The sequence below is a fragment of the Heteronotia binoei genome, chromosome 5 (assembly GCF_032191835.1).
Source record: "Heteronotia binoei isolate CCM8104 ecotype False Entrance Well chromosome 5, APGP_CSIRO_Hbin_v1, whole genome shotgun sequence".
NCBI classification, from domain to species: domain Eukaryota; kingdom Metazoa; phylum Chordata; class Lepidosauria; order Squamata; family Gekkonidae; genus Heteronotia; species Heteronotia binoei.
In genome coordinates this window covers 4753810-4778119 of record NC_083227.1, presented here as the reverse complement: position 1 = coordinate 4778119, position 24310 = coordinate 4753810, and the positions used below count along the sequence as shown (strand labels likewise).

General features: G+C 49.0%; 2 protein-coding genes across 2 annotated transcripts in view; both read left to right on the top strand.

The window, feature by feature from the left end:
• The window catches only part of LOC132571576 (zinc finger protein 420-like), an 895908-nt gene that overhangs the window by 322079 nt on the left and 549519 nt on the right, over positions 1-24310 (top strand). The window lies entirely within an intron of this gene.
• LOC132570900 (oocyte zinc finger protein XlCOF6-like) lies at positions 1514-23842 on the top strand. Its single transcript, XM_060237537.1, has 5 exons — positions 1514-1598; positions 4454-4614; positions 4792-5350; positions 9453-9457; positions 22196-23842. The coding sequence occupies exons 1-5, from the start codon at positions 1514-1516 to the stop codon at positions 23840-23842; spliced, it is 2457 nt and encodes an 818-aa protein (XP_060093520.1).

Below are 24310 nucleotides of genomic sequence, written 5' to 3'. Positions count from 1 at the left end.
GCAGACAAGCCTCAGCAGAGCCCTTCAGCCTGGGGAATCAAGGGAGCCTCCACCTTCTGGGGGAGCAGAGCTCTGGAAAGCACTTCCTAGGCCAATAATCCTGGGGAAATGTGGCTTCGGTGCCTGTGCTTGAAGGGTCATCGGGGGGGCTGCTGTGGGCAGCAGGGGGTGGGGGGCTATGGCTTGCCCACCCAGGAGCTGTGGGGAGGGTCTTGGGGTGGGGGTTGGGACAGATGTGATGCCATGTTGAAGCTGCTTCTGGCTGAAAACCTGGCTGTGAAGTTAGCATGCCCAGAGACACTCTGGAAACTCATCCTTATGACCTTCAAGTCCCCATAGAGGAAACCCAAGTCCCACAGAAGCCTGAAATATGTTGGCAGCATTGATAATCCCTGAGGCTCACTGGTCCCTGCTGCTTTTCTTCTGCCTCTCCCAGAATGTAGTAAAAGTGTTTAAAAACTGGGAATGTAGGTAGGGCAAGTTTTCATAATTCTGGGAAGGGGGTGTGTGAAGCCGGGAACAGACAAGCAAACAGCCTTCTTCCTCCCTTGTCTCAGGAACAGGCAGTGAAGAGATGCCACTGAGCCATTGTCTTTTCAGAGGTGTGGAAACAGCTGCTGCACCTGCAATCCAGGTAGGAGAGGGGGCACAGCGAGAGATCCTTTTAATGCCGTTGCATTTACCCATCCCAAGCCTTACTTTCCATACCTTCCCAGATGACTCCCTTCCAGGGTGCAAACTCTGCCTGGCGTGATCTCTGAAGAGGAGGGCATCTTCTTGTTCTTCCAGGGTCCCTTTTCCTTGGAGGAGGTGTCCGTCTCTTTCACGGAGGCAGAGTGGGCCCTGCTGGATCCGGGACAAAGAGCTCTGCACAGGGAAGTCATGCTGGTCCCCCGTGAAGATGAATATATTACTGTGTATATTTTTAACTGGGGCAAGAATTCTATATGCTAAATTTTGGAGGTCTAAGGTAGTCCCACAAAAGGAAGAGGTAATTACAAAAAATTCTTCAAGTAGCAGAAATGGACATTTTAGCCAATTTGGTTAAAGGAATGCTGAAAAGTAAAGTGAAACAGAAATGGGAGAAAGTATTTAACTGGATTGATAAAAATTGAACGGTAATTATCACGAGTTATAGTTCTTGTTACAATTATACAGATGTGATGGATACTGAACTTTGATGGCGGGTTTTAAACCACAACTCACCTCCGCTTGTATGTAATTATGTGGTATAGGATGATGTTAATCCTTTTTTTTAGTTTTTTTTTAATGTTTCTGATTTACTGGAACTTCTTTCTGTTTGATATGTATCAGTTATCGGTCTGGAAACATAAATAAAGATTATTATCTTGGGGGGAGGGGAAAGGGAAGTCATGCTGGAGAACTACGGGAATGTGGCCTCTCTGGGTAAGGATCTTTTAGTGCCGTTTGCTGCCATTGTGATGAGGAATGAATCCAAATATTGAATCGCAATCCATCGTTTTGAGGACTTTCCCGCTACTTGGGAAGGGCTATGGATACTGGTAGAGCATCTGCTTGGAATGAAAAGGTCCCCAGTTCAATCGTCAGCATCTCCAGAGATAAAGATCTGGTAGGAGGTGAAATGAAAGGGGGAGTCGCATTTCCCTGGGCATGTAAGAAAGTGTCACAAGACCTAAGCTTCAATGCAACCTTTCCTTTCCACCCTCTCATTGTCTACCTAACTTCACAGAATCAGCATTGGTATCAGATGGCCTCAGTTGCCCTTCTGCAAGTACATACATATGAGCAATGAGGGAAGCTGCTATGTAATGAATCAGTCCCTTGGTCCTCTATTAAAATAATGGGATCACAGAGTTGGAAGGCGCCACAGAGGCCATCTAGTCCAACCCCCTGCTCAATGCAGGATGAGCCTAGAGCATCCCTGACAAGTGTTTGTCCAGCTGCTGCTTACAGACCGCCAGGGAGGGAGGACTCTCCTCTTCCCTAGATAGCTGATTCCCCAATAGAACAACTCTTACTATATAGCTGGTATCTTCCTGCCCTTAATGTAAAGCCCTAATATATAGCTGGTATCTTCCTGCCCTTAATGTAAAGCTATTATTTCGAGGCTTCTCCCCTTTTTAAAAACCTCCAAAGAAGGAGAGCTCAGCACCTCCCAAGGAAAGTCCCAGGCCCAACCCCCAGAATCTCCAGGGAAAAGGATCAGGTCGGAGGTGGTTGAAAAATGTCTGCCTAAGACTGGGAAACCGCTGCTGGACTGAGCATTCTGACTTCAATGGACCAAAGGACTGATTCATTACATGGCAGCCTCTTGTGTTGTTCTTGTGCGTGTACTTGCAGAAGGGCAACTGAGGCCAGTGTTGTGGCCATCTCCTAGGCCAGAGAAGGTGTCGTAGCCTAAGACAAAGTGGACGAGAGCCCCTCAGATGCACTCCAGAAAGGGTCAGGTCTTCATTTCTCTGTTGGCAGCCTTTCCAACACACCCTTCCCCTTGGATGGGATTACAAACATCTGCTCTGCCATTGAGCTGGAAAGTATCCTGTCAAGAACCAAAGCCTGGTGTCGGGGAATTGCTTTTTATATTCTCTTATGATTACACAGACGTTTTCCCTTACCATTGTTTCTCAAAACAAAATTTTCTCCCAGCGTCTAATCCATGAGACAGAAAGCCACTGTTCCACATAAAAAACTGATGAGACGTTTTATTTTTCAGCAGTCTCTAAAGACAGCGTATTCAGGCTACTTGTAAGAGAAACAAAACAACTTCCAGTTACAGATAACAAAAGTTACACACTATGCTCTTAGAACAGTTTCCACCTGGGTCCCCCTTGTTACCTCAGCAACACCCTGTTCAGACCCCTTTTAAAATATATTAAAAAATTGATTAAGGATTTAAAAGTAAGACATCACAAAACAGCAGTTTCTGCAGTTCAGCAACACTAAAAGAAGAAAAGGTAACTGTTCTATCGAAGATAGGAAGTACTTAGAAGGCACCTCTTGTTGCAGCATAAGAATTCCAACTGTAGCCTAAATGACTCTAGAGAGAACTATTCATCATGATGCAGCAGGAAAACATCCAGGTGTATTAGCATGCCATGAGCATAAAGTTAGCCCGGCTTCCCTCTCATCCATCCCTGTATTGTAGTTTCTACCTCTCCAGGGTCAGGTGGTCCTAATGACCCAATCAAGGGTCCCGCTTGATGGAATTTTCTAGGGGCTGTCAGCACCTTCCTAATCCCCTCACGCTTCTGTTTGCAGAACTGGATACAGATTCTCAAGGTTAACCAATGACCACATTCTGGGATCTGGCCTTGAAAAAGATCTTGATGTTAGCTGCAGGCACACTCAAATTATGAACACCAAGGAGTCACACCTGGCCACTTAGTAATCCCCGTAACCCTTGGGGGAACTTGGGTTCTTTGCCTCACACATCCATCCCGCATAGACTGGTTCAGATTTTGGGCTTTGATCTGGACTGTGGTGCTGTCCTTCCAGAAGAATTTTTAATCTTCATTTCTTTCTTTCCCCATGTGAGAATGACCCCTTTCTCTCTCTGTGGTTTCCTCTCTCTCTGCAAAAGAATCCAGAAGTATAAGAGAAACCATGGTGGAGAGAAAGAATGGCCTTGCATCCAAAGAAAGGCTGAAGAGGTCTTCTAGAGGATCCCAGGAGCATATTTCCTTCCTCAATGAGCTGGCTGATGTCAGCTCTAGGGCTATTGTTACAATGGATAGAGCAAAGAAGAAGACACAGGGGGTTGGACTAGATGACCCTAGCGGCCCCTTCCAACTCTATGATTCTATGAATCAGAGTCTCAGAGCGGCTCCCAATCTCCTTTATCTTCCTCCCCCAAAACAGACACCCTGTGAGGTGGATGGAGCTGAGAGACCTGTCACAGAAGCTGCCCTTTCAAGGACAACCGCCGCGAAAGCTCTGGCTGACCCAAGGCCATTCCAGCAGGGGCAAGTGGAAGAGTGGGGAATCAAACCCGGTTCTCCCAGATAAGAGTCCGCACACTTAACCGCTACACCAAACCAAGCAAGCACAATGCACCCTCCCCAATTCCAAAGAGATCTAGCATACAGAAATATAAAAATGGCAAGGCCCCTTGACAGCTGAGAGTGAGCATCCATCAATAAGCATTCGGGATTCCTGATTCACTTCTGAGCAACTTTTGTTTGGTACAATCATACAGGCCAGTGAGAAAAGAGGGAGGGAGGCTTTCCAGGACCCTGAAATCTGGAGACTCTGAAACCCCTTCTGAGCAAGAGTTCAGCTGAGGCTCTTCATGGGGGTGAGGGAGGTATCCATAAATACTAGATATTCTTGGGGAAAGGTGGACATGTGGTTAAGATCAGCCAAATTGGATGAGGCCAAAGGGCCATCAATCCTTTCTGCTTATAAACATTTAGATGCTGTTAGGTCTTACCAGCTTTCCCAAGTGCTAACAGTTTCTCTCTGTCTCTTCCAGCAAAGGATGATCAGAGGGGTGAGGAGGGGGAGGAACTTCATCAGCAAATACCACATAGAGTTAAAAATGAAGACTTGAATGAAAATGTCAGCAAACGAGGCAGACCTAAGAGAAAGAAAGGTGGTGGTATGATTGAGAAGCGTGAGGGAAGAAAGCTAAATGTACATTTTTGAAAGCACAGGATAATGACGGCAAGGAAATCCATTCAGTGTGAAAAATATTTCAGATATAGATCACAGCTCCTTGTATACCAAAGAATATACAGAGCGGAGAAACCTTTCGTGTGTTCAGAGTGTGGAAAGAGATTTAGTACAAGTGGCCATCTTCAACATCATAAGAGAACCCACACAGGGGAGAAACCTTTTGAATGCTCAGAGTGTGGAAAGAGATTCAGTCACAGAGAAACTCTTCAAAAGCATCAGAGAAGCCACACAAGAGAGAAACCTTTTGAGTGCTTAGAGTGTGGAAAAAGATTCAATCAGAGTGGCCATCTTCAACATCATAAGAGAACCCACACAGGGGAGAAACCTTTTGAATGCTCAGAGTGTGGAAAGAGATTCAGTCGGAGTGGCCATCTTCAGCTTCATCAGAGAACCCACACAGGGGAGAAACCTTTTGCATGCTCAGAATGTGGAAAGAGATTCAGTCAGAGTGGCAGTCTTCAACAGCATCAGAGAACCCACACAGGGGAGAAACCTTTTGAATGCTCAGAGTGTGGAAAGAGATTCAGTCACAGTGGCAATCTTCAAAAGCATCAGAGAACCCACACAGGGGAGAAACCTTTTGAATGCTCAGAGTGTGGAAAGAGATTCAGTCGGAGTGGCCATCTTCAGCTTCATCATAGAACCCATACAGGGGAGAAACCTTTTGAATGCTCAGAGTGTGGGAAGAGATCCAGTACGAGTGGTAATCTTCAACGTCATCTGAGAACCCACACAGGGGGAAAGCCTTTTGAATGCTCAGAGTGTGGAAAGAGATTCAGTGAGATGAGGAGTCTTGAACAGCATCAGAGAACACACAGAGGGGAGAATCGTTAGAATTCTCAATGTCCAGCCACGGCTTGCCACACGTGGACTCGTTAATGGCCCCAAGGGATGCTTTGATGTTGGAGAGACAGCATCCCAATGAATAAGAGCACTCCCCACCCCCCATAGAACTTGCTAATAAACTGTTTGCCCATCAGCCTCCATTACTGCAGAGGTAGCTCTCATCCCAAAGGGTCCAATGAGGGTAAGGGGAGCAGGCGATGGGACAGGCCCCAGAAGAAACGAGGACAGAGTAATGCATCGGAGAATCCAAACACGAGAAACCTTTTCAGTGCTTAGAGTGTGAGAGAAGTTTCAGGGAGAGTGGCACTCTTCAGCTGCATCAAAGAACCCACACACGGGGAGAAAACTTTCGAGTGTGCAGATTCAGTCAGTGTGACAATTTTCAAAAGCATATGTAAACTCTTATAAGGGAGAAGCGTTTTGACTTTTCAGACTGTGGAAAGAGATTCTGTTGCAGAAGCACTCCTTGATGGCAACAGAGACCCATCACAGGGAAGACACAATTTTAATGTTGGGCAGTTTGAAAGAGACTCAGTCAAAGCAGTACTCTTCTACTGTGTCGAGGAACCCGCACAAGGAGGATCCATGTAACCTCTTAGTCCATAAAAACAGCTTTCCCCCTATTTCATATCTAAAAGACAACCACAGACCACAAAAAGTATTGGTGCCAATTGCTGTAAAAGTATTGATGCCAATTGCTGTAAAAGTATTGATGCCATATGTTCCCGTATTTGCCAAGGTGTGATGGGGCCAAATGCCATGATCGTATTTTTTTTGACGTTGAGCTTCAAGCCTACTTTTGTGCTCTCCTCTTTCACCCTCAAGAGGTTCTTTAGGTCCTCATCGCTTTCTGCCATTACAGTAGTGTCATCTAAATATCTGAGGTTGTTGATGTTTTTACTGGCAATCTTAATTCCGGCTTGTGCTTTATTCAGGCCAGCATTCCGCATGATGTACTCTGCATATAAATTAAATAAGCAGGGTGACAATATCCATCCTTGTCGAACCCCCTTTCCTATTCTAAACCAATCACTTGCTCCATATCCCGTTCTGTCAGTTGCTTCTCGATCCTTATATAGGTTTCTCAGGAGACGTGTGAGGTGGGCTGGTGCTCCCATCTCTTTAAGGACTTGCCACACATCTGCATTGTTTTTTCCTTCTTTTAGGGAAAAGGTTGTGTCCAATGTCGGCTTGGGGACCAACAAATTTTTATTCTGAGTAGAAGCTTCGTTGTGGAAGCACACTTCTTCAGAGACAGGGAAAGAGAACTTCCTCAAGCCCCCTGCCATCTAGGTAGGAAGAGGGTGGGTGGAGGGTTAGTTGCCAGGCAGGGCCAGTTAGAGTCACGATGCAGAAGGAACTGGGCCCTGGCTTGGAGAGACCAGGCAAGCTTGATCTTGTCAGATCTCAGAAGCCGGGCAGGGTGGACTCTGACAAGGGCTTGGATGAGAGACCTCCTTGGAATACCAGCAGTGGGGAAGCAGAGGCAGGCTTTATTTAGCTACCTCTCTGGATATCCTCCATGCCTCCAGCAGGGGTCAGTCACCAGAGGTCGTCATGTCCTTCAGATGCACACACACGAAAATACAAAAGAAGAAGATGATGCATCAGTCACTGGCCATAAATACAGCTGAGACTGACTAAAGCAGCTGGTAAAACCTAAGCCAGGGGTTTCCAAACTGACTCGGGAGCCACATGTGGCTCTTTCACGCATATTGTGCAGCTCTCAGAGGTCAAGGTGGACCTTAATGCAGACTTACTCTCAAGTCAGCCTACTTAGCACTGGGACCACAGTAGGCCTCTGAGCACTGAGCTAGGCAGATGTTTAAATGAGAGTGAAGGGGGGAATGAAGGGGAAATAGGCAGGCTTGCAAGCACTTCTCCTCCACCACACAGGTCACCCAGGGGCCTAGAGCGGGGAAAGCCAGTGCAAGAGCTGAGAGATCCCCTGGAAGGAGGGATGGAAGTAAAGGGGGCAGTGCCGGGTTCCCCCCATAGTTTCATAGCTCTTGGGGGAGCTGCATTTACTAACCTAAGTTTTATGGCAAAGAGATACATAATGATGCAAACGGAGATGAGAGATTTATATGGTGCCTGTTGTGGGGACAAAACAAAAATAGAATTGAGGTTTGGGTCCAACATCAAACCATCAGAGTCATATTAATTTGCTATTGACCTGTTGCAGTAAAAAGGCCTTGAAGCATTTTTTCTTTCTGCTTGACCAAATGGGCAGGAAGCTCCTTTCCACTCACCCCCCCCCCACCTCCCCACTATCACACACACAGTCTGGGCCCCACACCAGCAGGCAGGAGGGGGAGGCATTAACGCAGAGAAAAAATTGCAATTCACAGAAAATGACCTTAGAATCATAGAGTTGGAAGGGACCTCCAGGGTCATCTAGTCCAACCCCCTGCAGAAATACCTCTCTCTAAATTCACTGGATCTTCATTGTTGTCAGATGGCCATCTAGCCTCTGTTTAAAAACCTCCAAGGAAGGAGAGCCCACCACCTCCTGAGAAAGCCTGCTCCACTGAGGAACCGCTCTAACGGTCAGGACGTTCTTTCTAATGTTGAGCTGGAAACTCTTTTAATTTAATTTCAACCCATTGATTCTTTTCCTACCTTCTCGGGCCACAGAAAACAATTCCGCACCATCCTCTAGATGACAGCCCTTCGAGTACTTGAAGATGGTGATCATATCACCTCTCAGCCACCTCCCCTCCAGGCTAAACATGTCCAGATCCTTCAACATTTCTTCATAGGACTTGGTCTCCAGATCCCTCACCATCTTTGTCGCCCTCCTCTGCACCCGTTCCAGCTTGTCTATATCCTTCTTAAAATGTGCCCAAAACTGAACACAATCCTCCAGGTGAGGTCTTACCAGAGCAGAGTAAAGCGATACCATCACTTCACGTGATCTGGACATAGGGTTGCCAAGTCCAATTCAAGAAATATCTGGGGACTTTGGGGGTGGAGCCAGGGGACTTTGGGGGTGGAGCCAGGAGCAAGGTTGTGACAAGCACAATTGAACTCCAAGGGAGTTCTGGCCATCACATTTCAAGGGACTGAACACCTTTTAAATGCCTTCCTTCCATAGGAAATAATGATAGGGGCACCTTCTTTTGGGGCTCATAGAATTGGACCCCCTGATCCAATCTTTTTGAAACTTGGGAGGTATTTTGGTGAGAGGCACTAGATCAGGGGTCCTCAAACTTTTTAAATAGGGGGGCAGTTCACTGTCCCTCAGACTGTTGGAGGGCCGGACTGCCGTTACTGTACAAGGCCACGGGCCGTCAGTTCTCCGTCTTCTGCATCTCTCTCCCTTCTCCACACCACACACCCTGGCCTGGGAACTCACCTCACCTTGGTATCACCTCACATTCTGTCTCCGCCGCCTAAGCCCAGTGCCGGAAGTGTGCGTTGCTAACGCGAGTTTAGGTCGAACGTCACTTCCGGTCTGATTTTGCCATAACCCGGTGGGCCACATAAACGTCCTCAGCGGGCCGCATCTGGCCCGTGGGCTGTAGTTGAGGACCCCTGCACTAGATGCTATACTGAAAATTTGGTGCCTCTATCTCAAAAAACAGCTCCCCCAGAGGCCCCGATACCCACGGATCAATTCCCCATAATTCCCTATGGAAATCGTTCATGAAGGTGCATGATGGCTCTGGGGAGGCGCTTCCCCTGCCGGCCAGCTGGCTGGGGGAAGGGGGAAGCCTGTAAAACCGGGGGATCCCCCTCTGGGACCTGGGGATTGGGAAGCCTATCTGGACACGATACTTCTGCTGCTACAGCCCAAAATTGCATTTGCCTTTTTAGCCGCTGCATCACACTGTTGACTCATGTTCAGCATATGGTCCAGCATATCATCCACCTCACTGCTCCAAAGTGCCTAATAGAGAAAGGAAGCGAGCATCCTTCTCTTGAGTGTCTGAACAGATTACAGGAAGGACAGGTTCTCAGAGCCAAGCAAGCTGGAACAGTAAGCAAACAAATGGTGGCCAGCATAAATTGTTTCATTATACTCTATACCGGTAAAACTAAGCATTCTTCTAAGCACATCCTCTACGCCAGGGGTGGGGAACCTCCGTCCCAAGGGCCGTATACGGCCCTCACTGGGTGTGGCCCTCAGGGATTGCTGGGCGGAACGGAGCCATGTGGCAGCCTCCCTGGGGCCTGGGTGGCCAGCCAGAATTGCTGCAGGGCCTGGAAAGGTTACTGTCACAGTTCACTTTGCACTTTATTATTCCAGAGGGTGTGGCCTAATATGCTAATATTAGGGGATGTGGTCTAATATGCTACTGACTTCCTGCTAGGCTTTTTCTACAAAAAAGCCCTGGACCTATGCATTTGCCTGGGGCGATGGGCCATATGTGTGTGTGTGTGTTCCAGATTAGGCTCTCCCCACATGACTTTAAATAGAAAAACAATTATTTGCATTAATTTTGCTGGCCTGAATCATTCTCCCTCGGCGGAGCACTGTTTTTTAAGTTGATAATTTTTTATGGCCCGTGAATGATGTTATAAATATCCATATGGTCCTTGGCAAAAAAAAGGTTCCCCACCCCTGACATAGAGATAGAAGCGGTGCAAAGCAGAGAAAGTGCAAAGTGAAAGTAATTCCAGATAAACGGCAAGAATAAGCCTGTCCTTAGGCTAAAGTACACAATATCCTTCCCACAAGACCCCCCATTTTCCCTCCAGGAAAATGGTTTCCTCCTCCCAAGGAACGAACCCCCTCCTCTTTCTACAGAAGGTCTCCCGCTCCCCCATCGATCCCATGTCAGGGAGTGCAGCCAATGATATTGCTCTTCCATGCATGTGTTCCCCCCATGCAAACGCATCAATAGGAGGGGTGTATTCCTTGCAGCTCATCCTTGCCTGCCCACCCTCCACTGTTGTCTGAGCTCTACTGGCCAAGTAAGGGGGGGTTGCCCCTGGGGGAGGAGGGGGGAGTGTTTGCATTCCGCCTTCTTGGCTGAGAGGGCCAAGGGAAGCCCAGCCTAGGTTTTTTTTTGGGGGGGGATTTGGGTTTGGCCCCCTTTCGCTGGCAGTTCTTTGCATTTGGGCACTCCTGGGGTTACGCCCCTCGTAGGGCCTGGGCTAGAGACCAAGGGGGGCTGGGAAAGACAGAGGGTGGCCGCGGGGAGGATTGGGGGGGCTGCTTTGAGATTTGTGCTTCAATTGGGACACAGTTGCCAACCTCCAGGGAAGTATATTTGCACAAATAGAACTTGGGCAATGTTACTATATTTAACATACATCTATTCAAATGGAGATATTAATAGCAAGTTTTGCGCCAAACCAAATTCCCAAAGCTGAGTCCACTCATAGCAGTCTTCAGAACAGCGGATGTCATGCTATGGCTTTCATCGGTATGAAGTAGAATCCTTGTCAGGGCCAGTCCTGGGAGGGCTGCACCCCAGGCAGGCGTGCTTCCCACCACCCTCTCCACGATGCTGCACCCCATCGCCTGCACAGCAAGGGAGAAGAGATGGAGGCGGGGAGGGCGGCAGGAAGGGGACAGGAGAGCAAGAAAGCCGGCCGAGAGACGGGAAGGCAGTGCGAGAGCAGGGAAGGCAGCACGAGAGTGAGAAAGCTGGCATGAGAGCAGGGAAGGGGACAAGAGCAAGAAAGCCGGCCGAGAGCGCGGAAGGCAGTGCGAGAGTAGGGAAGGCAGCATGAGAGCCAGAAACCTGGCCGAGAGAGGGGAAGGCAGCATGAGAGTGTGAAAGCTGGAGTGAAAGCAAGAAAGCTGGCGTGAGAGCAGGGAAGGCCTCTGTGAGTCACGGGGGGAGGGGCTCCCAATTCAGCACCCCCCTGGACCGGCGCCCTAGGCAAATGCCAAATTTGCCAAGTGGAAGGGCCGGCCCTGATCCTTGTTCCTTCTAGATGGTTTCTGATGTACATGAAAAATCCATTCATATGATATTCCTACAATATTCATAATCCCATAATATGGAAAAATTAAAAATTGGATCTACATGAATCCTTATCAATTCGTATGATTTTTACAATGAAATGAAATGAAACCACCACCATACAAACATAAGAGAAGCCATGCTGGATCAGGCCAATGGCCCATCCAGTCCAACACTGTGTCACACAGTGGCCAAAAAACCCAAGTGCCATCAGGAGGTCCACCAGTGGGGCTAGAAGCCCTCCCACAGTGCCTCCCCGCAAGCACCAAGAATATAGAGCATCACTGCCCCAAACAGAGAGTTCCAACAGTACGCTGTGGCTAATAGCCACTGATGGGCCTCTGCTCCAGATGCTTATCCAATCCCCTCTTGAAGCTGTCTATGCTTGTAGCTGCCACCACCTCCTGTGGCAGTGAATTCCACTATAGACCATGTCTTAGACTATAGGCAGCACCACAAAAATCGTTCCTCCATAGAGTTGTGGTGACACCATGCCGCAAAAACAAAGCCTGGATCCTCATGAATTCATTTGATTTTTTTTACCAAAATGAAATAAAACTGCCAGCCAGCACACTGTAGGGCTTGTGCTAGAAGAAGAAGATGATGATGATATTGGATTTATATCCCGCCCTCCACTCCGAAGAGTCTCAGAGCGGCTCACAATCTCCTTTCCCTTCCTCCCCCACAACAGACACCCTGTGAGGTAGATGAAGATATTGGATTTATATCCCGCCCTCCACTCCGAAGAGTCTCAGAGCGGCTCACAATCTCCTTTTCCTTCCTCCCCCACAACAGACACCCTGTGAGGTGGGTGGGGCTGAGAGGGCTCTCACGGCATCTGCCTTTTCAAGGACAGAGGCTCAGAGCGGCCTACAATCTCCTTTCCCTTCCTCCTCCACAACAGACACCCTTTGAGGTGGGTGGGGCTGAGGGGGCTCTCACAGCAGCTGCCCTTTCAAGGACAGAGGCTCAGAGCGGCCTACAATCTCCTTTCCCTTCCTCCCCCACAACAAACACCCTGTGAGGTGAGTGGGGCTGAGAGGGCTCTCACAGCAGCTGCCTTTTCAAGGACAACTCCAAGAGCTATGGCTGACCCAAGGCCATGCCAGCAGGTGCAAGTGGAGGAGTGGGGAATCAAACCCGGTTCTCCCAGATAAGAGTCCGCACACTTAGCCACTACACCAAACTGGCTCTCCAATTTGTGCTAGACCATAGGTGTCAAACTCATTTGTTACATGGGCGGGATCCGACATAAAGGAGACCTGGCTGGGCTGGGCCAGCACCTATTTAAGATTAAATGGCAGAGATATACATTTTATAAAGGATCCAGAAAACACGCTTAAAGATTATATGTTGTTGAAGCCTTTCATGGCTGGAGTCCATTGGTTGTTGTAGATTTCCCAGGCTGTGTGGCCTTGGTCTCGGCATTGCGAGAGCTGACGTTTCGTCAGCAGCTGTGACTGGCATCCTCAGAGGTATAACCCAGGGAAAACTTCAGTTTTCTGCGTTCTGCCTCTGAGAATGCCAGTCACAGTTGCTGGCAAAACCTCAGGTCTCACAACGCCAAGACCATGGCTACACAGTCCAGAAAATCTACAAGAATCAAAGATTTTTTCTAAAACTCCATAAAGCAGGCTTAAAAATTAGCACTTCTTGTTCTTAAAGGTGCTCTCTTTGTATTTCTCCCATGGGATCCAGGGAACTGGGCAAAGGAAGCTCTGGCTTTTTCCTTCCTTCCTTCCTTCCTTCCTTCCTTCCTTCCTTCCTTCCTTCCTTCCTTCCTTCCTTCCTTCCTTCCTTCCTTCCTTCCTTCCTTCCTTCCTTCCTTCCTTCCTTCCTTCCTTCCTTCCTTCCCAGGGGACCAGAGAGGGTGGAATCTCAGCTAACAGAGAAGGAAGAGAGGCTTGGCTCAGTAGCTCTGCTGTGCGATTGAGAGAGCCTGGCAAAGCAAGCTCTTTCTCCCCTCCCCCTACCTCCCCAAGGAAGCTGCCATGTGGATTCGTGCCTCAATTGGTACAGGATTGCCAACCTCCAGGGAGGGCCTGGAGATCTTCTGGAATACCAGTGCTTGTCTCCAGAGACCACAGAGATCAGCCCCCCCCCCCCAGGATGAGGGCAACTGCAGAGGGGGGGGGGCTCTGTGGCATCAAAGCCCTATTGGTCCCACCAGGTTTTCTCTGGGGGGGGGGGGGGCAACAGAAACGCTCAATGGTCCATTTAAAGAAGACTCTCATCTCATCATCACTAACCCCCCTTCGCCCCCCCCCCCATGAATTTTAGGACCTTGTTCTAGAAGGGGGAGGACTCAGGAGGGGGGACCCAGCTGCAGCCTCCTTTTCCTGACCTGCCTGAACAGCACCTGGGACACCCCGGGAGGAGCGCAACCCCCCTGCAGCAGGGTTACTCCCGAGCAGCCCCACTGAGCAGCACAAGGCGTGGATGACGGCAGCAAGACGCGTTTCGCCTTCCTCTGCAGCACTGGAAGGGTTAAAACCGCGGAGCTGCTTGCTAGAGAGGCCGAGCAAGGGGGGGCAGGAGAGGAAAGGGGCTTTTCCTGGGGGAGGGTTTTGCATTTGCAGAGCTAAGGAGGCCTGGATGGTGGGAGAAGCAGCAGCTGGAGAGAAACGCTTTGCAGCAGCCGGATCCCTGGAAACTTTACTTGCAAGTAAGTCTTGGAGGAGGAGGGGGGGGGGGATAAACTTTTAGGTTCTGGAGGGGAGGGAGGGAGGGAGGCGGGGATCATTGCAAGCCGGGGCTGTCCTGGGTGGGCCATTTTCTCCCGGGGAACTGATCTCTACGTTGGAAGGAAAGGAAAGGTCCCCTGTGCAAGCACCAGTCGTTTCAGACTCTGGGGTGACGTTGCTTTCACAACGTTTTCGCGGCAGACTTTCTACGGGGTGGTTTGCCATTGCCTTCCCCCAGCCATCTACACTTTCCCCCTAGCAAGCTGGGTCCGCATTTTACCGACCTCGGAAGGATGGAAGGCTGGGTTAGCCTCGAGCCGGCTACCTGAAAACCCAGCTTCCGCCCTGGATCGATCTCAGGTCGTGAGCAGAGCTTAGGACTGCAATACTGCAGCTTTACCAGTCCTGCGCCACGGGGCTCTCTTCTCCAAGGGGAAGGTGATTTCTAACTGAGAGGCTCAAGAGAAGGCAGAGAGGGAAATAGGTGTCTTTGTGCCTGTATGCTGAGGGGTTCAATTTCAGAGCCCCCTTTCCCTCTTCTGCCCCCATTCTTTCTCCTAGGCAGCCCCTCCTGCAGTCATGAACCCCTCCCAACCCCCCCCTGCTTTGGACAACTGGGGGGGGGGCGGAGCTCGGACCCTCTCTTCTGATTTTGATCCAAATATTAGTTCTCATGCTCAGTAATCAATATATCAGTCCACATCTCTTTCACACATCTATCCGTTGCACAGTTACAGTGCCCTAAAACGTCCCTTAAAGTGCAAGCGTCTTCTCAGCCTCTCAAGAGAATGCAAAAAGTGCTTCCGTTTATCCTGTATTCCTTGAATAAAGTACTAGCAAAAAGTATTGTCAGTTTTACATATCGATTTCAGTGCAAAGTGGGGGCCTTCTGAGGATGGCCTGGATCAATCTCTCAGGGATTTCTTTGGCACTGTAGGAAACTTTCTTAGTTATTTATTCAGGGTAGTTGATTGATTATTTTGGCTTCAGCCTCCTAGAGGTTGGTAACTCTGTTAGGCAGCAGTTTTGTTCAGCTTTGGAAGCGGAGTTTGTTGGGGATAAGCGATAATCAGTGGAAGAAAAGTTAACTGCATGAAACTGGTATTCTCTTGCTGGTAGTTTTCATTCTGCAAACCAACAACCCAAGCTGGCCTTTTGGGGAGTGGGGTGAGTTAAGAAAGGGAAGGGAAGGCCAGCCTGCCTTGGCTGCAGCCCCATCCTAACCTCCGGATGTGGGGCCAGTGTGGGGCTGGGGCTGCCCAGCAGAGGAGAGGAACATTTGAAATACCCCTGTTGCCAAGGTGGAGAGCGCCTAGCAACCCCATTGGTGCTCATGCAAACACCACCCCAGCCCACCAATCAGAGCATTAGGCGACTCCCCTGACAGGCAGAGAGGGGTGGAACTTGCTGATGTGGCCACACCCCCGATATATACAAGGCCTGGAGGAACAAAGGCCACACAAGAATCCACCACTGTGAGGAACATGGCATGTAAACACACGGAGGAACCGCGCCTGCTCCAAACTCATCGCCCTGCCCCATCCCTCCACAGCTCACTTGGCAGAGACAGATGTGACAGGATGCCAGATTCCCCCTCCTGCACTGGGGTTAGGGTGGGAGGACGGGCATCCTTTTGCCAGGCGAGAGAGGCACAGACCCCCAGGCAGCACAACAGGGAGAAACGCCAGAGCACAGTCCCAGGAGGGGTGGGGTGGGGGGTTCAGATCTTGTTCAGGGAGATGCCGACAAGACTTTGAAGCCTGCTTTTTGGAGTCAGGAGGCCCAGAAAGGAATCCCAGATGGGAACATATGAATGAATCATTCATGCTGATTGGCTTCTCGCAATGGCAGGTATTTTGGCTGACCCTCCCCCCAAACTACCATCTCCACCACTGAGATAATTAGTAGCCATGCAAAGGTCTTCAGAATCTTTTCATAGGCTTTATTCCAAATAGTCTGGAAAATGGCCCTTCTTTCAGGGTGAGTGGGAATACGGGGCCGGGAGAAACCGATAATTCTCTGGATGAAGGACTTGTGTTATATTTCCTGCTTCTCTTGGGGAATGGAGGCTGTACTTATATGTGCATCTATGTGTCTGCAGGTTTGTGTGTGCATGTATCTTCCTTTTGACACACTCCTGTGTCTCTCTCCATCCCCTCAGGGAGAAGCCTCCTTTTTGTTGCCAAGTTAATAAAGGCAGCTTTTCAGAGACGGAGTTGACTCAAGAGAAGGAGAAGGAGATGGAAGAGCAGGACCAGAAGGACCTGGAGCTGGCAAGAGAGCAAGAAGAGTCCCCCATCCCATCCCACCTGGAAGTGGTGCTGAATTCTGGGAAAGAGCTGTGCCAGAGGTCCTGTCTAAAGACACCACGACCTCAGATGTACACTGCCAACACTTCCGGCAGTTCTGCTACCATGAGGCCGATGGGCCCCGAGAGCTTTGCAGCCAGCTCCATGGACTTTGCAGCCAGTGGCTGAAGCCGGAAAGGCACACCAAGAAGCAGATCCTGGACCTGGTGATCCTGGAGCAGTTCCTGACTCTCCTGCCCCAGGAAATGCAGGGTTGGGTCAGAGGATGTGGGCCGGAGACCAGTTCCCAGGCAGTGGCCCTGGCCGAAGGTTTCCTCCTGAGTCAGGCAGAGGAGAAGAGGCAGGCAGAACAGGTGAGGGATTCTCTCCTGTTTGTCTAATTCAAGCAACTAAATCTGACCTTATCTTAAAGTTTCCTTGCCAGATAATTGCCCAGAGCTTCTTCTGCTAGAAGATTTCTGATCCCTGCAGGTACCCTCACCATCTCTGCTGAGAGAAGGGTGCAGAATCTGGGAGTGGGGCAGGATCCCTTCCTTGGTCTCTTTTCCATTCCATCTCTTACCGCTCTCCCTGGCTGCTGTTTCAGATGTGGGGACCCCCTTTGGAGATGGAAGCTGAAATCCCTGAGGCAGAAGGGCTTCCTTGGAGCAGGGGCAGAGGGTGCAGGCTGTGGAGCATGGCCAAGACACCCTCTTCTGTGGTAAGGATCCTTGTATCATCAGCCAGTATGTAAATGGCTGATGACACCTTGTAAATCAGCCAGTATCATAATGCCTCTGTATAAATTGATGGTGCGGTCTCATTTGGAGTACTGTGTGCAGTTCTGGTCGCCGCACCTCAAAAAGGATATTATAGCATTGGAGAAAGTTCAGAAAAGGGCAACTAAAATGATTAAAGGGCTGGAACACCTTCCCCTATGAAGAAAGGTTGAAACGCTTAGGGCTCTTTAGCTTGGAGAAACGTCGACTGAGGGGTGACATGATAGAAGTTTACAAGATAATGCATGGGATGGAGAAAGTAGAGAAAGAAAGTACTTTTCTCCCTTTCTCACAATACAGAACTCGTAGGCATTCGATGAAATTGCTGAGCAGACAGGTTAAAACGGATAAAAGGAAGTACTTCTTCACCCAAAGGGTGATTAACATGTGGAATTCACTGCCACAGGAGGTGGTGGCGTCCACAAGCATAGCCACCTTCAAGAAGGGGTTAGATAAAAATATGGAGCAGAGGTCCATCAGTGGCTATTAGCCACAGTGTGTGTGTGTGTGTGTGTGTATATATATATATATATATTTGGCCGCTGTGTGACACAGAGTGTTGGACTGGGTGTGCCATTGGCCTGATCTAACATGGCTTCTCTTATGTCTTATGTTCTTGTGCCTGGGTGCAGTTGGGGCAGCATGTGAATGTGATGGGTTAGAGAGTTCAGGTCAGGGGGAGGGGGCAAGGATACGTATTTTTACAGACAACACAGAAGTAATTGGTGGCACTCAATGTCCACAAACTGTGATGCCTCTAAAGGGAGATTACACATTTCCTGAGGTCAGTGTCTCTCATTATATTAAAAAAAAAATCACATCTCACCTTCCTTCCATCAGAGTCTCAATTTGCCAAGGTGGGGGGAAGGTAGATCAGCCCTCAGCAGAGCTCTTCAGCCTGGTGAATAAAGGGAACCTTCAACTTCTGGGGCAGCCGAATTCTGAAAACGTGTCCCTGGGGGCAAATAATAATGGGGAACTGTGGCTTCTGTGCTTGTGCTTGAAGGGTCACCTGGGGGGCTGCTGTGGGCAGCAGGGGGTGGAGGAGGGATGGCAGGCGATGGCCCAGCACTGCCAGGAACTTTGGGGAGGGTCTTGGGGTGGGACTTGGGACAGATGTGGTATCTTGTTGAAGTTGCATCTGGCTCAAAACCTGGTTGTGAACTTAGCATGCCCAGAGACACTCTGAAAACTCATTCTTATTTCCTTCAACTCTCCAGAACTGCTTGATTCGCGTCTGGTACATTGTGATGGTGAAGTTTCATGCTATGGCATTTCCACCAACTCCTTTCCCTCTCCATAGAGCAGGGGTGGCCAAGGGTAGCTCTCCAGATGTTTTTTGCCTACAACTCCATCAGCCCCAGCAAGCATGGCCAGTAGCTGGGGCTGATGGGAGCTGTAGGAAAAAACATCTGGAAAGCTACCCTTGGCCACCCCTGCCATAGAGGAAACCCAAGTCTCACAGAAGTCTGAAATATTCTGGCAGCATTTATAATCCCTGAGGCTCATAGGTCCCTGGTGCTTCTCTTCTGCCTCTCCCAGAATGTAATAAAAAGTATTTTAAAATCTGTTCAACATATATAGGGTAAGGTTTCACAACCCCAGAAAGGAGGTGTGTGAAGCAGGGAACAAATAAAACAAACACCCTTCCTTCCTCCCTTGTCTCATGAACAGGCAGTGAAGAGATGCTGTTGAGCCTTCATATTTTCAGAAGGGTGGAGATGGCTGCTGAACCTGCAATCAGGTAGGAGAGATTGTGGGGGGGGGGGGCACAGTCCAAGTCCCTCCTATTTTCTCAGAGGAGTTTTTGCTCCTTCTGTTTCTACAAGGAGTCTGTGTGAGAGATCCCTTGAATACTATTCCATTTACCCCATCCCAAGCCTTCCTTTCCATATCTTCCCAGACGACTCCCTTCCAGTGTGCCATCTCTGCCTGGCATGATCTCTGAAGAGGAGGGAATCTTCTTGTTCTTCCAGGGTCCCTTTTCCTTTGAGGAGGTGTCCGTCTCTTTCACGGAGGCAGAGTGGGCCCCTGCTGGATCCGAGACAAAGAGCTCTGTACAGGGAAGTCATGCTGGAGAACTATGAGAATGTGGCCTCTCTGGGTAAGGATCTTTCATGGGTGCCGTTCCGTTGTGATGAGGAATGAATCCTAATACTGAATAGCACTGCATCATTTTGAGGCACGTCCTACCACTAGGGGAGGGGGCTGTGGCTCCCTGGCAGAGGATCTGTGTGGAATGAAACGGTCCCCAGTTCAATCGGCAGCATCTCCAGAGAAAAGGTTCAGATAGGAGGTGAAGGGAAAGACCTCTGCCTGAGACCCTGGAGAGCCGATGCTGGACTGAGCAGATGATACTGACTCCAAGGGACCAAAGGTCTGATTCAGGATAAGGAAACTTCATGTATTCCTAGAATTGGAACTGACCTCTGGGGTCATCTGGGGGGAGGGGGACAGAAATGCCCATATGCAGCATGCAGCAATGCAAGGCGAAAGAACTGCCAACAGCATCCTTAAATTCTGTCATGCAAAAGGGGCTCTTGATGTTCCAGCCACCCAAAAGGTATTTCAAGTGAAGGCAGTTGCAGAAAGCCTCTGTGGCGCTCTGATCGGCCCTTCCTCTTCCAGTTCTGCTGCTCTTCAGAGGGTTCAGACCAAATTCCTTAGAGCGAACCTGCAGGTCCCAGATGTGTCCCGAATGTACTGACATGACTAGAAACTGGCACTTTAAAAATGGAAGGCAAAATGGCTTCACTCCATCACTGGCTGGAATGGAACTTTCAACCTGAGGGACTAGTCTGGGGTGGCCAAACTGTGGCTCTTTCACACAGATCGTGTGGGCTCCCAAAGCTCCCACTGCCCTGTCGGCCAGTTTGGAGGAGGCATTTGTCTTTAAATCACTTTTCAAAGCAAAGCCAGCTGGAAGCTTGGAGAATGCAGTAAAAGTTGATTTCATTTCACCTCTCTCTCCCTCCTTGGTCCCCCATCTATTTTCCTTCCTCCCTCCCTCCCTTCTACCTTCCCGTCTTTCCTTCCTTCCTTCACCCTCAATTCCTTCGTTCCATCCTCCCTCCCTCCCTCCCTTCCTTCCTTCCTTCCACCCTCCGTCCTCCCTCCCTTCCACCCTCCCTCCATTCCTCCCCTCCACCCTCCCCTCGCTCCCTTCCTTCCTTCCTCCCTAACTTCCTCCCTCCCTTCCTCCCTCCATGCCTTCCTTTCTTTCCTCCTTTCTTCCTTCTTTCCTCTTTTCCTCCCTCCCTCGCTCCTTCCCTCCCTCCCTCCCTCCCTTCCTTCCTTCCTTCCTTTCCTCCGTTCCTTTCTTCCACCCTCCCTCCCTCCGTTCCTTTCTTTCACCCTCCCTCCCTTCCTTCTTTCCTTCCACCCTCCCTCCCTCCCTTCCACCCTGCCTTCCCATCCTCCCTCCGTTCCTCCCTTCCACCATCCCTCCCTTCCTCCTTTCCTTCCTTCCACCCTTGCTTTATCCCATCCTCCCTTCCTTTATCCCATCCTCCCTCCCTTCATCCCATCCTCCCTCCTTTCCTTTCCTTTCCTTCCTTCCTTCCTTCCTTCCTTCCTTCCTTCCTTCCTCTTCCTTCCTTCCTTCCTTCCTTCCCTCCCTCCCTCCCTCCCTCCCTCCCTCCCTTCCTTCCTCACTCCCTTCCTTCCTTCCCTTCCTTTCTCCCCTCGCTCCCTCATAAGAACATAAGAGAAGCCATGTTAGATCAGGCCAATGGCCCATCCAGGCCAACACTCTGTGTCACACAGTGGCCAAAAAACCCAGGTGCCATCAGGAGGTCCTTCCCTTCCTTCTTTTCCTCCCTCCCTTCCTTCCTTCCTTCCTTCCTTCCTTCCTTCCTTCCTTCCTTCCTTCCTTCCTTCCTTCCTTCCTTCCTTCCTTCCTTCCTTCCTTCCTTCCTTCCTTCCTTCCTTCCTTCCTCCCTCCCTCCCTCCCTCCCTCCCTCCCTTCTCTCAAACATCTGACATTCCTGTCTTGCAGCTCCCCAAACCCTAAAGTTTATTCCATGTGGATTTTACATGAAGCAAGCTTGGCCACCCCTGGACTAATCCATTTGCTATGATCCGATACTTCTCAAGCTAAATGGTTGAAATCGGTGCATAACAAATCACAGTTACTTGGATTTCCCCCTCCCCAGGTGATTCTAGCCATGACCTGGGCTCAGGCCAAGGTAGTTCTTAAACTGAGGATGTAGAGAGACAAGCAGGTCTTCGGCGACATTCCAAATGCAGAGTGCCCAGTCAAACTGGATATGGTTCAGTCTGAATAGCATATCAAACACACCTTGATGTAAAGAAAAAGCAGAAAAGCCTTCACAGTGGCTAGATGTGAGTCTCTCCCCTCTGAGGTGCTTGAGGGCAAATTCAGAAGAGAAAATATTGAGCATCTGATGCTGATAAGTTAGTGGTATCATGAGTTAGATTAATTCAGCCTCTTATTAAAGAGATGTCTGGGCAGATAAACGGGTGGGGGAGGTATTCTTAAATATTAATTCTTCTTGGGAAAACGTGGATGTGTGGTTCAGATCCGCCAAACTTTCCTCCTATAGTCATATAGATGCTGTTAGAACTTACTCTCTTTCCAAGTGGTAACAGTTTCTCTCTATTCCAGCAGGAGATGAGCAGAGGAATGTGGAGGGTGAGGAACTTCATGAGAAAATGCCACATAGAGTTAAAAATGAAAACTTGAACAAAATTGTCAGGAATCAAGGCAAACCTAAGAGAAGGAAAGGTGGTGGGTTGAGAAGCATGATGGAAGAAAGCAGAATGTACGTTTTCCAAAGCACTGGATAATGAAGACAAGGAAATCCATTCAGTGTGGAAAGTATTTCAGAAATAGATCACAGCTCCTTGTACACCAACCAATAAAGAGAGAGGAGAAACCTTCTGAATTCTCAGAAATGAGTAATAAATTCAGTCAGAGTAGAATCTTTCAGCTGCACCAAAAAACCCACCAAGGAGAGAGAACTTTTATGTGCCCAGAGAGTGGAAAGAGATTAAGTAAGAGTGGCAGTCTTCAATATCATCAGAGACCCCACACAGGGGGAAAACCTTTTGAATGCTCAGAGTGTGGAAAGAGATTCAGCCGGAGTGGCAGTCTTCAAAGTCATCAGAGAACCCATACAGGGGAAAAACCTTTTGAGTGCTCAGAGTGTAGAAAGAGATTCAGTCAGAGTAGCACTCTTCAAAATCATCAAAGAATCCATACAGGGGAAAAACCTTCTGAGTGCTCAGAGTGTGGAAAGAGATTCAGTTGGAGTGGCTATCTTCAAAGTCATCAGAGAATCCACACAGGCGGGAAACCTTTTGAATGCTCAGAGTGCGGAAAGAGATTCAGTCAGAGTAAAACTTTTCAACATCATCAGAGAACCCACACAGGGGAGAAACCTTTTGAATGCTCAGAGTGTGGAAAGAAATTCAGTCGGAATGGCAGTCTTCAACGTCATCAGAGAACCCACACAGGGGAGAAACCTTTTGAATGCTCAGAGTGTGGAAAGAGATTCAGTCGGAGTAGCAGTCTTCAAAATCATCAGATTATTCACACAGGGGAGAAACCTTTTGAATGCTCAGAGTGTGGAAAGAGATTCAGTTGGAGTAGCAGTCTTCAAAGTCATCAGATTACCCACACAGGGGAGAAACCTTTTGAATGCTCAGAGTGTGGAAAGAGATTCAGTCGGAGTGGCCCTCTTCAAAATCATCAGAGAATCCACACAGGGGAGAAACCTTTTGAATGCCCAGAGTGCGGAAAGAGATTTCGTCGGAGTGGCCATCTTCAACATCATCAGAGAATCCACACAGGCCAAAAACCTTATGAATGCTCAGAGTGTGGAAAGAGATTCAGTCGGAGTGGCTATCTTCAAAGTCATCAGAGAATCCACACAGGCGGGAAACCTTTTGAATGCTCAGAGTGCGGAAAGAGATTCAGTCAGAGTAAAACTTTTCAACATCATCAGAGAACCCACACAGGGGAGAAACCTTTTGAATGCTCAGAGTGTGGAAAGAAATTCAGTCGGAATGGCAGTCTTCAACGTCATCAGAGAACCCACACAGGGGAGAAACCTTTTGAATGCTCAGAGTGTGGAAAGAGATTCAGTCGGAGTAGCAGTCTTCAAAATCATCAGATTACTCACACAGGGGAGAAACCTTTTGAATGCTCAGAGTGTGGAAAGAGATTCAGTTGGAGTAGCAGTCTTCAAAGTCATCAGATTACCCACACAGGGGAGAAACCTTTTGAATGCTCAGAGTGTGGAAAGAGATTCAGTCGGAGTGGCCCTCTTCAAAATCATCAGAGAATCCACACAGGGGAGAAACCTTTTGAATGCCCAGAGTGTGGAAAGAGATTTCGTCGGAGTGGCCATCTTCAACATCATCAGAGAATCCACACAGGCCAAAAACCTTATGAATGCTCAGAGTGTGGAAAGAAATTCATTCAGAGTACCAATCTTCAACGTCATCAGAGAATCCACACAGGCGGGAAACCTTTTGAATGCTCAGAGTGTGGAAAGAGATTCAGTCAGAGTAGCACTCTTCAACTTCATCAGAGAATCCACACAGGGGAAAAACCTTTTGAGTGCTCAGAGTGTGGAAAGAGATTCAGTCAGAGGAGGAATCTTCAACAGCATCAGAGAACACACAGAGGGGAGAATCTTTAGAATTCTCAATGTCCGGTCCCGGCTCGTCACTCGTGGACTTGTTAATGGCCCCAAGGGTGGCTTTCATGATGGGAAATGAATGAGAGCACACCCCCTCTTTAAACTTGCTGATTAGCCGTTCGTCCATCACCCTCTGTTACTGCAATGGCAGCTCTCATCCCGTTGGGTCCAGTGAGGGTAAGGGGAGCAGGCAATGGGAGAACAGTCATGCATCGGAGAATCCAAACAGGAGAAGTAGTTCAGTGCTTAGAGTGTGAGAGAAGATTCAGTTAGAGTGGCACTCTTCAACTGCATCGAATTACCTACACATGTGAGAGGAAACTTTTGAGTGTGCAGATTTTCATTTTTCATTTCATTTTACTTGATTTATATCCCTCCCTCCCCACCGAGGTGGCTCAGGGCCTCAGATTATGAAAAGAGATTCAGTCAGCGTGACAATTTTCAGGGGCATATATGAACTCATAGAGG

Coding starts and splice junctions, on each gene's coding strand:
- LOC132570900 (XM_060237537.1), top strand. CDS start 1,514: ATGGATACTGGTAGAGCATCTGCTTGGAATGAAAAGGTCCCCAGTTCA. Junction 1,599..4,453: donor AGATAAAGATCTGGTAGGAG/GTGAAATGAAAG, acceptor TGTCTCTTCCAG/CAAAGGATGATCAGAGGGGT. Junction 4,615..4,791: donor GTGAGGGAAGAAAGCTAAAT/GTACATTTTTGA, acceptor CAACATCATAAG/AGAACCCACACAGGGGAGAA.